The following is a 12,475-nucleotide window of genomic DNA, read 5'->3' as shown; positions in this document are numbered from 1 at the left end:
GTGTGTGTTGAGCTGCTAATTTTCTTTTTAAGGACGTTTTTGTTCTAAAAGGGAATATTTTAAAGAACTGTTACATTTTCACTTCACTGTTTTTGTAGGTCAGCAATTTGGAAGCAGCTTAGCTGTGCGATTTCTAGCTGAAGCTTAGGGTTTTATGTAAGTCAGGGAAAACATGACTGGGGCTGGAATATTTGAATCCAAAATGGCCTACTGACAGGACTGAAGGTTGGTACTGGCTATTTCCTTTACCCATAGTGAAGCAACAAAAGAATCCTCAAAATACAACCAGTGTTTTTTGTAAGTTATTTTGTCATCACAATGTGGGAGGGGAGGGTTTTACTCACATGACGACCAAAAAGCAAGAGTTACTGGGAGCCATCTTGGGGGATGGTTCCCATACCTGGAGTGTTTTCCTCTTTGGTAAAAGTTTTTGAAACTAGATCTTCTGTGTGGTTTTCAATATTGCGATTAAGTGCGTGAGTATGTTAAAGTTGGTCTGAAGTGATTCTTAATATTTAAAAGTACTGAGGCAATTAAGGGAGGCTTTAAAAGAATCATGTCTTGGTTCCTTAATAATGACAATTACTAGTTCAAACGTGTGTGGATATGTGGTGCCTTTGCAGAAGGTAGAAAACATCACTAATCTCAGTATACCCAAAGTGCGTGTGTACGTTGTGGCTTAGTTATATTTTAAATCAGTCTAAAGTTTGGAACAAATATCCTCAGGTGGTATACCCAGTGTGGTTTTTGTTTTTTTTTTTTTTTGCGGTACGCGGGCCTCTCACTGTTGTGGCCTCTCCCGTTGCGGAGCACAGGCTCCGGACGCGCAGGCTCAGCGGCCATGGCTCACGGGCCCAGCCGCTCTGTGGCATGTAGGACCTTCCCGGACCAGGGAACGAACCCGTGTCCCCTGCATCGGCAGGCGGACTCTCAACCACTGCGCCACCAGGGAAGTCCCCCTACCCAGTGATTTCAATGTTGCTCTGCTATTACTGCAACTAAGGTATTTAAGTGAAAAATATTTAAATTATTAAGCACTAATATGTACTCCATAGGATGACTTTGTTGTTCACTTTGTTGTTCTGGCAGCTGGGCTGACTTCTTAACTGCTCCTGTATTCTAAAGGTCAGTGCTGAACTGGAGCCAGCCTAGAAATGGAACCCAGATAGACAAATCTTACTGAGCACACGTTGCTTGAAGATTACACGCAATAGTTCTAATTTCCCTGTGAGGATTTCATCATGGCCTGTTGTTAGCTCTCAAAAGGAAATAAGGTTTTAATAGGAAAAGGACAAATGAGATGCTGAGCGCCTGTCGGAACCAGATTTTACTTTTAATTTTCAACTGATGTAATTCTATGACAAAGGGGTGATTTCAGGAGTAACTATTTTCTATAGGTAAGGAAAGTGAGACTACTTTTATGTTGGGAGTAGTTAAAAAAGAAATGTAAGTTTGGGCCAGTCACTGAAATCGGGAGGGAAAATGATGCCTAGCAAAAAACATGCTTCAAAGAGGCTGAAGGCCAATTATACAGACTACCAGATTTATAGGTGTAAACACTGCTGATCTTACCTAGTTCTGTGGGTCCTTTTGCGGCTACAGTCTGTATTTAAAACCCCAAATACCTGGAGACAGTTGGGAACTTAAGTTTATCATCCCCCTAACCTTGATTGCTGGAACTGTTTCTCAATTCAAGTAAGTCTTGACTGTTTATCCATGTCTTGTTCAGATTAGCTTAAGTCTGATTTCACTGTTGAAGGAATGGGCCAGATAGCTAACAGCTGTTCAACAGTCACAGTAAAATTAAAATGCATATGGCTTTCATTAGAACTTGACATTTTGATCTGTTTATAAAAGCTTGAGAATCAAATTTTCTCAACACACCACCTATTCCTTTCAACCGATATAAAACCTGGCATTTTTTTAAAAAAAGACTATTGAACTAACAGAAATAGTCAATCTTGGTGTATCTTAATCTGTAAGTGCTTAGGCTAAAATAGTGGTGTGAAATTTTCACTGCTGACATCAATGATGGAGAGTAAGCAGCTTCAGCACTACTGAAGAGCAGTGTGGTATTTGTACAAAGTGTCCAGAAACTGGCTGGTGAAAGCTGCATTCGTTGACCTTTGGTCACAGTGCACCAAATATCTCATGGATCTCAAAATTTCAGTTGCTGTGAATGTTTTGAATCCCAGCTGTTTCTGCCATGCGCCTCTTTTTTGCCCATTTGATGTTCTTGATATTTTCAGGGATTGGGGAGAATGCTGAGCCTGACGAGCAAGCACTGAAATTGAGCATTCGGGATACCTGCAGTTTCAAAACTTACAATTGGTCGTGGCATTTTACATTGTATGTAGACTTGGAAGCTAAGACATTTGAGGTGGGCTTCCTTGCAAAAAGCCAGGCTGTCACCATTGAAAAAGTGGTTATTGCACAAAACTGGTCAGAAGAGTGAAACTTGCATCTAGAAGCCTTTTGCTACTACGTGGGGCTTGAAACAAATTCCTAGCTCCAATTTAAAGTATAAAGGTTTACTATAAAAACCCACACCCTACATTTCTGTAACCCAAAATAACTTTGACTTGTGACATTTGTTTTTGGGCAATTATTCTAACCGCAGAAAACATCTGATGACACCCCTGATTCTTCTAATTTTGAAATTAGACTAACAGTATTCATGTTAATGTTCTCAAACCTTGACAGGGCAGTTGTTTTCAGAAAATTCTTGAGGTTTCATTTCAAGTGCCATTTCTGTTGTCCTTTTTATCAAATGGCTGTCTTTTTGCCTCTTTAAATATCTTTCATTTTGCTTCAGTATTCTCATTTCTTTGCAAAGTCTGTGCTTCTCATCCCTTAGTGGTGGTCTGCGTTCTTGTATGGCCTCCTGTACATGCTTGCTTAAATCCATATTTAAGCAAGTTGGGGTTTTTTTGGTGTGAGCTGTCAGTGTTCCAGATGTGGAGCTATGCCTACGGGCTGGCTTTACTGCCAGGGAATTAGTCGTATTTCTGTATACGCAGGCAGGCAACTCTAGTTATGGGAGGGAGGGAGGCTCTTTGTCCTCAGGTGTTAAAGCCTAATGCAGTAATGTTTTGTTTGGGCATCCTGGTGGTGGTGTAGAGTTTCATGTCATGTTTTGTGTGTCAGGTCTAGGGGGGAATTTCGTTTGTCAGTTCAGTGTTGACTATATTTGGTTTGACTTGAGTTAACACTATGCTGCCTGGTTTGCTAGATACTCACCTGGTGTTTTTAAATGTGGGTATTTTGAAAGAGAAGTTTGCTTAGGATTTCTGTATAAAAGGGGAAAGTACTTTATAAAATCAAATACAAAATTTATTTCCACAGAAAAAGCTACTACATAAGTTTCCATCAATTAAGCTAAAACAGTCCTTGAAAACTCTATCATGTTTTGAAATGGCTAGTGAAAAGACAGTTACCAAGTTTTCACGTCACCCTATTTCTACATACTATTAGGAGTTCTTGAAACATTGGCTTCAGCCCCCCAGTCTGATATTGAAGTCCTAAACTGGTCCATATAAGCTTCAAAATGTAGCCTTAACTGAAGTGATTCAAGTAACAGTAGATAACACTCACTTGAGCTAAACTTTGAAGCAGATTCAATGGTTTTTTAATCAGTTTCTGAACATTACGACTTTATGGATGGAATCCATCTTCAATTTCTTCTCTCACTTTTTCGTTTTCCTTTTTTTGGCCTGGGGTCACCAATTCCTTGGGTACAATCAAAACACTTCCATCACGGCTGCACTGAAGAGCATACTGGTTTGGATTGACTGGCCTACCTTCATCATCTCTTAACCTACTAAAAACATCATGGTAGAGATCGTGCAGTTTCTGTTTCATTATATTTATAGCTTTGTGACACTGGGATCGCTCTCTCTTAAGAGTTTCCTTCTTTGCTTGCAAGTTATATACATCATCTTCCAGATTCAAAATTACATCCAGTTTGCGCCTACGGCAGTTCTGAGCAGCAACTTTATTCCTCCCTCTTCGTCTGATATCACGGATGAGCGACACTTGAAAATCTGTCAGATAGTACCTGCTTAGCATGCTGTTGAAAGAATCTACAGGCATCTGGACAATTTCATCCACAGAAAAAGGGATGTGCAGAGCTTTAGCACGCCGTTCATCACGGCTTAAGTTTCTGTCTGTGTCATTGAGGTACCCATGCCTTATTTTCTGTGACTTCCCAGGCCATGAAAAAGATTCATAAGTGGATTCTAGTGCACTTGGCTGTAAGTGGTAAGTGTGGTTATGTAATACGGGTTGAAATGCAAGGTCCCCATGAAAATGAGAGTCACTACTGTGATCCATGTGACAAAGTTTAGTGGGCTCTGGGTAGCAGCCTCCTACAGCCCCTTCTAAGTCACGGTGGGAAAGAGATTCAAGGTCACTACTAGAACGTGAAGCACCTTCACATATAGAGCGTGAGGAGTTAGACTTGGTGACAGAGGTGCTATTGTGGCTTGAGTTGAAGGAAAGCCCAGAATCAGAATCTGGTTCTTCAAAAAGCTGAGAAACTTCCATTGGATCAAAACCTTCTGTGGCCAAAGACATTAAATTTATGTCATCAAATATGTTTACATCAAGATCATGGTTTGTTAGATTCCTCATCTGATTGTCAAATGGAAGAAATCCTGTCAAATTAGTTCCAGAAAGGGTCTGTTCAGGATTGCTAAGAGGAGAATTTAACTGCAGAAATAGTTCTTGTGGCTGTGAAGTCCTTGCTACTGGATCCCTTCTAAATGTATTCTCAGGACACAACAACATGGCCTCATGGAGATTTACATCGTGACTTACAGCCTGGCTAAAATTTGCATTATAATGTGTAGGAGGATTCATGCCATCATTGATACTTCCTGGGAGAGGACTGTCTCCCAGTGAGATGCCCTGAAAAAGGAAGGAAAAAAGTACTATATAAATAACAAAACTAGTACCTAATACAATACTTCTTGTTCCTCTCTTGTGTTAATTCCTCTATGTAAGTAAGGATATGCTGCTGGCTACAAATAACTTCCCTTAGTTAAATAATGCAGGCAGTAGAATACATGATGTGAGCCCAGGTGAGAATATGCTATGTCCGGGAAAGATTTGTTCTTTGAACATCATGGGAAATCAGAAAGATGATGTTAGTGTGAAATTTTTGTTATTCAAAAATTCAGATATCTTTTTTAACCCTAGCTGTTGGCAATCTAAGTCCACCTTGTGGACTGTCATGGATAATCAGCAATAGTGAAACAGTCTTACTGTGGGGGGAGAGGTGTCTTAAAGCAAATTGGACCAGCATAAAGTGTAATGCTGCCAGAAAAACTAAGGTGTGCCTTAGTTTGTCAAGTTATGTAGTTCCATTTTGATTCAATATGGATTTTATGAATTTGATTATATCTTTGTGATTATTTGAAGGGGGAACTATACATATTTGGTTAATTCTCCAAAGAAGTATTTCTATAAAAAGTAAATCCTAAGTCTGTGCTTAAATAATGCACTAGAAACCGTTATCTAAGTATTAAACTGCTGTGTATCCCAGGTAATAAGGTTGTGTTTATTCACAGAGAGGTCACTGCAGGTATTTTTCCTGCAAGGATAAAAGCCAAGATTCCCATTACCTCCAGTGGATTTTCAGGCTGTGATGAAAGCAACTGAAATAAGTCTTCCAGAGAGAAAGATGTGTCTGTTCCATTTCGATGTCTCTAGAAAAAGAAGGTGCATCATTCATTTAAATTACTGAAGTGGTTGACTGAGGCTTTTAGGCTTAATCTGGAAAGGGTAACCAGGTGTTAAATCCATGCTGGATTTTTATCTCTAGTTTGAAATTTTTACGTTCTTATTCCTTTTTTAGTACTCAGTATTTTAACATCCTGCTGTAAACAACCTTCAACTTGATGACTCCTCCATTCCTGCCCTAACTTCTTCATCTTATGTTTTTAGCTTATATGCTTAGTTCCACCTTACTTTGTTCCTCTCCAGCCAACTTTGCAAATTGATTACAAGATGTTGCAGTTTTCAAATACATATTTAGAGTTACCAAAGTTCTATCAACTTCTTGTTATTGCTTTGTCTCCTGCCTTAAGGGTTTAGTTTGTTGAAATAATTAGATAGTTCTCTAGAGTGGCTCCATGAACTCTTTAGTATTTGTAACCTCTTAAGTTTATCAAGCTTAATGTTTTCCCTCAGCCCTGTCTTACGGCATTTATTACTACTGATACGTTTGCTATCGGTCTGTCATTTTATAACAGCTAATCTTTTTTTCCCTTGGGTAGTTTTAAAGATTTTTTTCTTAGTCTTTGTTGGCCTGCCATTTCACTGTGATATGTCTGGGATTTAACTTATTTACTCTGCTTGCGACTCTGTGTATTCCTCAAATCTGAGCCATAAGATCATTTTAATTTTGGATATATTCTGCCATAAACTCTTTGAATACTGCTGCTTCTTCATACTTCCCAGCCTCTCCTGGGACTCCTATTAGAAATAATTTAGATTTTTGTATTCTATAACTGTCTTTTCTTTTTATATGTAAAGGTGAGCTCATCTTTGTTGAAAACAGTTTCTATAGGAATGACACATACCAAGGGTTTACGAACTAGGTTTTATACTTTTCTCTGCAAGGGCCAGTTTTTGTATCATTTTCTAGACCTTTTCTTGACTCAGGATTCCTGATGGTGATGGTAATCTGAATCCACACCATTTAGTGTTCTGATTTCTAAAGGTTGGATGGACAGCTTCCTTGCTATGTCTCCTCGCTGGTGGCTAGAATTGTTCTATTCCTCATTTCCTGAACCAGAAGAGCCTTTCAACATTGAGCTTTAAAGCAGGGAACTCTTCAACTCCAGCCTCTGTCACAGCATCTGGATACAGTTCTTCTTGGAGACTCTTCAGCCTTGGTGCCTGACTGTCTTAAAATTCTGGATTTTGAGTTCCCTCTTTGCTGCTTGTATCTGTAGAGTTCTGTGTCTTGCATTTGAAGATATTATCCATTCTGTCTTATCCAGGATTTCTGTATCTGATGTGTCAAAGGGATGTCTTTACATGTTAGCAAGTTCATATTCCTGACTTGTGCTGTGTGTAACTCCCATCCCCAACTTTTTTGAAGATTCAGATCAGCTGGACTGATTTTGTATATGTGGGTATAAATATACTTGGTTCCTTTTTCTGCAAAATACCTGGGTTCTATGAAGCCATGTTTTCAAGGTTTCTGTCTGTTCTTGTGGATGCTATATAGGACTTATTTAAGGTAAACTGGTGAATATAAGATTTCTTGTTCTTCTTTAACTGGCAAATGACACATTCTTAGTGGGTAGCAACTTCCTCACCAGTTGGATTATTTAAAATGATTCCTAGTTAAGAAATTTCATAAACTTGATTCATCAGTCCTGGCCAACCATTGACCAAAATCTGCCTGATGGTCACAAGTGTGTGAGAATGAATAACAACATCAGCACAAATCTGCATTCCTGCAAAAACAATCCTTAACTGGGTAAATAACACTTTGCAGAAAAGGAACCCTTAATATGTAGAACATAGAAATATTATGTTCTTATGTATGAAGATCATTCTGCTTAAAATGAATTATGGACTGGTCCTTCAAGCTAGTCAAAGATGTGTTTCATTAGATACCTGTTTCCTCTTTTTCAGTGCCCGTGGAGATAGATAGAGGTTTGTGGAGCTAGCCCCCTGGGTGACACAGGAGACAGAGGCAAGAGATGGGAGGGTGCAAGGTGTGATAGAGTCCCTTAGCTCATCGAGCTGTATTTCTCCCCAGGTTCCTTTCTGCTCTTGAGGGTGGTGTTGGCTTCAGGGCGGGGGGCCTCCCTCTTCCTTCGTGTTTACCTTAAACCTGCCTTCACCTCTTTAAAAAAAATCCCCTCATTCACTTCTCTTCAGAATCTCATGGGCTGATGCCTTCTACCTGAGGGCTTTAACTGTGGACAGCATTCTGTTTGCAGTCATCCTTCCTAAATCTTCACATAAAACACAAACAGTTCTATTTTTCGTCAAGAATTCACTGCATTTTGAACAGAGATCACTAGGAGTATTTAAAAAAATATGGTGGACACATTTAATTTTATACCTTTTAAAAGATGAAACTATATAAATTCAACTTGTCTTTAGTGAGAAGAAAGTATCTTCAGAGCAGTATATATATATATACACCTATATATACTGTGTATTTAGTCTTCATTAACAGCTAGCTAAGTCCAGGCTTGCAGTGGGGCTAGAAAGAACTTAACTGTTAAAGAGTAAATTATGCCAGTCATCCTAGGTATTTTCATATGCCAGTGATTCATTTTGGTCACAGACAACTCCCTACTAAGTAACATCTCAGTAAGAGAGCAGACACGTTGTTAGATGCTCCTACAAGAAATGTATAATTGTCATGCCATGCTCTAAATGATGTGTTTCTAGAAGGTTTTGTTCAAATTGATGTTTGTCTCAAGTCAAATTTTAAATTCTCTGAGGAAAGCTCCCTACTTCATCTGTCGCTTCATTATTATTTAACAAGTGTCTGTTATCTAGCAGTGACAGTAACTACCTTAGTTACTATAGGTAATTCAAAAAAGTAGAGAACACAGTTGCTACTTTTCTGGGAAGTCTGGTGAAGACATACCCAGGAGAAAAGTGAACCAAGAGCATAGATCTATACACAACGAAGTGGTAAAGAGACTGGTAAAAACATCTTTTGCCTCAAAAAAGATAACTTGGGAGGCACTCAGGAAAGTGAGCTGAAATGTCTCCTTCAAAACAAATACGGTTCTTTCAGTGTTCACTGGCGCTGATGTGTGTGTGTGAGCAGGTGGTAAAGCCACAGGAAGGTACATGAATTACAAGGAAAATACAAGGCCTGGGGAGAACAACAGTGGGTAAGAGCAGAGGCAGGTGGAAACACCTGCATTTCACAGTGAAATGCCAAGCTGCAATGGGATCCTCAACTGTAGGTCATAAAAGTGTTGAACAGCCTGAGAGGTAAAGTGAAAATGGGAGCGTTCCTTGGGGTGAGCTCCCCACTGTGAGACTAGCAAAAAGGGACTTAGAAACCACATAGAAACATGGTGTGTTTAGGGAACACAGCAGATATGCATCCAGAGCTTGCCTGAAAAATAAGGGCAAGAGGCCAAGCAAGGGCTTGTTAGAGAAGTGATTGGACTGATAAAGGAGGTGAGGTGCAGGTTTCCAGGACCAGCACGTGGTTGTGGAGGTGCATGGGTCCTTGTGAAGAGAAGGGCAGGTGAAGGACTCCCAGCTGGGCGGTGGGGTCTCCAAAGAACCTATGAAACGAAAGAGCCCATCCAACAGAGAAGCAGTTTTAAATAACGTCCTTCGGTCCAGGGAAAACAGTTTCAGGCTGGCACCAGTCAAGGAACACCTTTCCTGAGCTCTTAACCACCCATCACACCCTCAGCTCCAGAGAAGACAACTAACTGGCTGTACAAGCAAAGGAGGAAGAACTGGGGAAATAGAAGCTGGCCACACACACCCCTTTCCACTCAGCCAGGCTTTGAGGCTGCAGCAGGGATGGGATAGGAGGAGGACAAACTAAGTTTCATTTCAGAGTTTTTGGGAATTACACTGGCTGTATTTATCAGCTGCTGCACTGACGTGACCGGAGAGAAATTCTTGTCTGATTATCTAGAAGTCACAGGGTCTGTCCCAGATTTCACCCAGCGTGTTCCCTAGAACAGGTTAGAACAGGCTGGAGGGGGTGGGGGCGTGGTGGGTGGGCAAAAGGAGCAGATCTGTTTTCTGACTTCACTGTCAATCGTGATGTTCGGTGTGATGTTACATAGGTAAGGCCACAATGATGGTGGGCTGTCTGAGAAGGGCCAAGGCATGGTACTCTACCCTCCCAACAGTGTTCAAGGCCCAGCTCCAAATGCCACCTGGGGCAATTCAGGGCTGAGAGACCCAGCAGGGCAAGACCTGCAAGGATGCCACCTTCCAAGGGAAGTGTCAAGTTAAAGGTCTGTGGAACCTCCAGACCCGTCTGGAGCATTTGTTTGCCAGGCTTGTGGGCTAGGACCTCAGAGCAGAATTATGTTCCAGATTATGTTCCAAGTGAAAGAAGGGAGGAAGCACAGGCTACAGGAGGAATCCATCCCTTGAGTCTAGCTTCTGGAGTTCATCTTTCTACGTACCCTTTTCACTGCTTATGAGTGTGGTTATAGAGAGGAGCCAAGGAGGTTATCCTACTGGGCCTGGTCAAAGATGCAAAGTGGGCTCCGGGACTGCCCCTTCAGCATGGCGTACCAGGAGACTGAGTGAGGACTTGCGCCCGAGTCCCAGATGGACTGAGGGTGATAGGCCTGCAGAGTCCTCTGGCTTACCCTGCCAGACTTAGCCAACCTGGCTGCTTCTGCAAATGGTTGGTTGGTTGAGGATTCCTGGGTTCAGGATGCCAGCCATCTCTCTATCCCTTGCAAACACAACAAAACCCGCTAGCAAGTTCCTGGATGGGTGTCTGAGTTTAACCAGATATAATGTTCTGTGGGCTGATTCCTTTGTCAACCAAATAACCACATCCACAATTTTAAAAAAACATGTATTTTCATATATCAGACTTACTTAACGGTAAGGCCCACATACACAAAATTCATTCTCAACACAAACTATCCAAAGCCGTAAAATCTACCTTAAAGCCAAGATGATACGGCCAGGATATTCTGACTTGTGACTTGCTTACCTCGTTTCTAGGTTCAGAGGTCCTTTCTGCCTTCCAGGCAGGTTTATCTGCTACTTTAGTTTCATCTTCATTCTGCTGTAGTGATTTCTCCCTCTGGGTTGATGCTGTTTGCTCATTTTCCTCATGCTGGGAACTGTGATCCACAGCTCTTAGTACCTCATTCTCCTATAAAAGGACCCCAAAATGTGCTAAGTACAAATCCGCGTTTCATCAATTAAGTCAAATCTTTAAAACTGTTTTGTACTTACTGCTCAGTGATCAGGAAAACCCACAAGTCAAAAGCTAAGACTGGCATTTCATTATCAAACATTTAATTCTGAAACAAAGGTCAGTTTTGTGTCCTGTCCTTTTTAAGAACTCACTGTGAGACAGGCTGTTCTGATCTGGATAATTTAAAAATTATATGCATTTATAAAGCCCCTGGACTTCAGGGTGGGTTAGAAGAGCTGACTTCACTTTATACATTTCTGTACTGTTTGAATATTTTACAACAAACATGTATTTCTTTTACAATCAGGAAAAAGGTAAATATATTATTATTTTGAAAAAAGTTAACAATAAAGCTTAAACTAACATCTCTGATATTTTCAACTATGCTTATTTACGCAGATGAGTCCTTCCACCTTTAACTGAGGAGACAAAAGGCAAGAGAATTTTTCTGAACATTCAAATAGTTATCATTTAGCATATAGTGTATATTCTGATACTTTCAATTATGATATTAAAAGTTCTCTGTATGTTTCCCCTGTAACATAACATCAAGGCCTCTTAAATCCTTTCAAAGGATCTATTTTTAATTTCTCTCTTCCAGCAACAAAACACCACTGGACTAACTCAAGGACAGCACCACTGCCCCCCACTCTAAACCACAGAAATGTTCATCTTCAAAAAAAAAAAAAGTGAAGGTCAAAGAAATGGAAATCCACAGATGCCAGAAACAAGGAGAGAAATCAAAGCAAGAGCAGAAAAGGAAGTTGATGTGCTGGTGGCCCACTTGGTTTTACCTGCTCTGTTTACTGCACCAAACTATACAACAAACTCAGCCTCCCTCTTGACACTGTGGATGCTAGTCTTCCTGCCTCAAATGATCTCTCCGTTCAAGTACTTGATCACAAGGAGCTCGTGTGCTCAAGCACATTGCTTCTGCTACCCGATCCTCTTTTCTGCGTCAACAGGTGTTTCTTGTCTATCGGCTAATTCCCATCAGCCTACTAACACACAATAACACCTCCCATCTTGAAAAGTCCCTCTCTTGGTCCCACATTACTCTTTAGATCCCATCCCATTTTTCTGCGCTGCTGGAGAGCAAAATCCTCTCGAGAGTCATCCGGACTCAGTGCATTCTCTCTTGAACCTATTTCAATGAGGGTTTGTCTCCACCCCTCCACTGAAGCAGCACATCAGTGCCCCCAAGGCTACAGTTCTCCATCTTCAACCTATTTGACCCATCAGCAACATTTCACTGAGTTTACTCCCTTTTTTCTGGAAACGGGTTCTTCACCTGGCATCCAAGTACCTTCTCTCTCTACTCTCCTGCCTCACCAACTACTTCTCCTTTGCTGATTCTTCATCTTCACCATATAAACATGGCAAATGCCCCAACGCTCAGCCTTAGGCACAGCAAGCACTCTCTCAACTTTCCAATTTCCCCGTTCCTGCTGCTTGTAAGGCGCTCCCTCTGCTCACCTCCCCCCATCTCCACCCCTCCCAGCGCCCCTGCACCCCTTCCTTCAAGTCCCTATTCAAATATCACCATCTCACTTTTCTTTCCTAAGTACTCTC

General features: G+C 41.0%; 1 protein-coding gene across 1 annotated transcript in view; it reads right to left on the bottom strand.

The window, feature by feature from the left end:
• Window positions 1-3,654: 3,654 nt before the first annotated feature.
• The window catches only part of NFE2L3 (NFE2 like bZIP transcription factor 3), a 29,253-nt gene continuing 20,432 nt past the window's right edge, over window positions 3,655-12,475 (bottom strand). The window contains exons 2-4 of the mRNA XM_060107721.1: window positions 10,694-10,858; window positions 5,625-5,708; window positions 3,655-4,908 (exon numbers count right to left, since the gene is read on the bottom strand). Of these exons, the coding sequence (XP_059963704.1) occupies window positions 3,655-4,908; window positions 5,625-5,708; window positions 10,694-10,858 (1,503 nt within the window). The remainder of the gene's footprint in view (window positions 4,909-5,624; window positions 5,709-10,693; window positions 10,859-12,475) is intronic.

The sequence above is a fragment of the Mesoplodon densirostris genome, chromosome 9 (assembly GCF_025265405.1).
Source record: "Mesoplodon densirostris isolate mMesDen1 chromosome 9, mMesDen1 primary haplotype, whole genome shotgun sequence".
NCBI lineage: Eukaryota > Metazoa > Chordata > Mammalia > Artiodactyla > Ziphiidae > Mesoplodon > Mesoplodon densirostris.
This window is presented reverse-complemented; position numbering and strand designations above follow the sequence as displayed.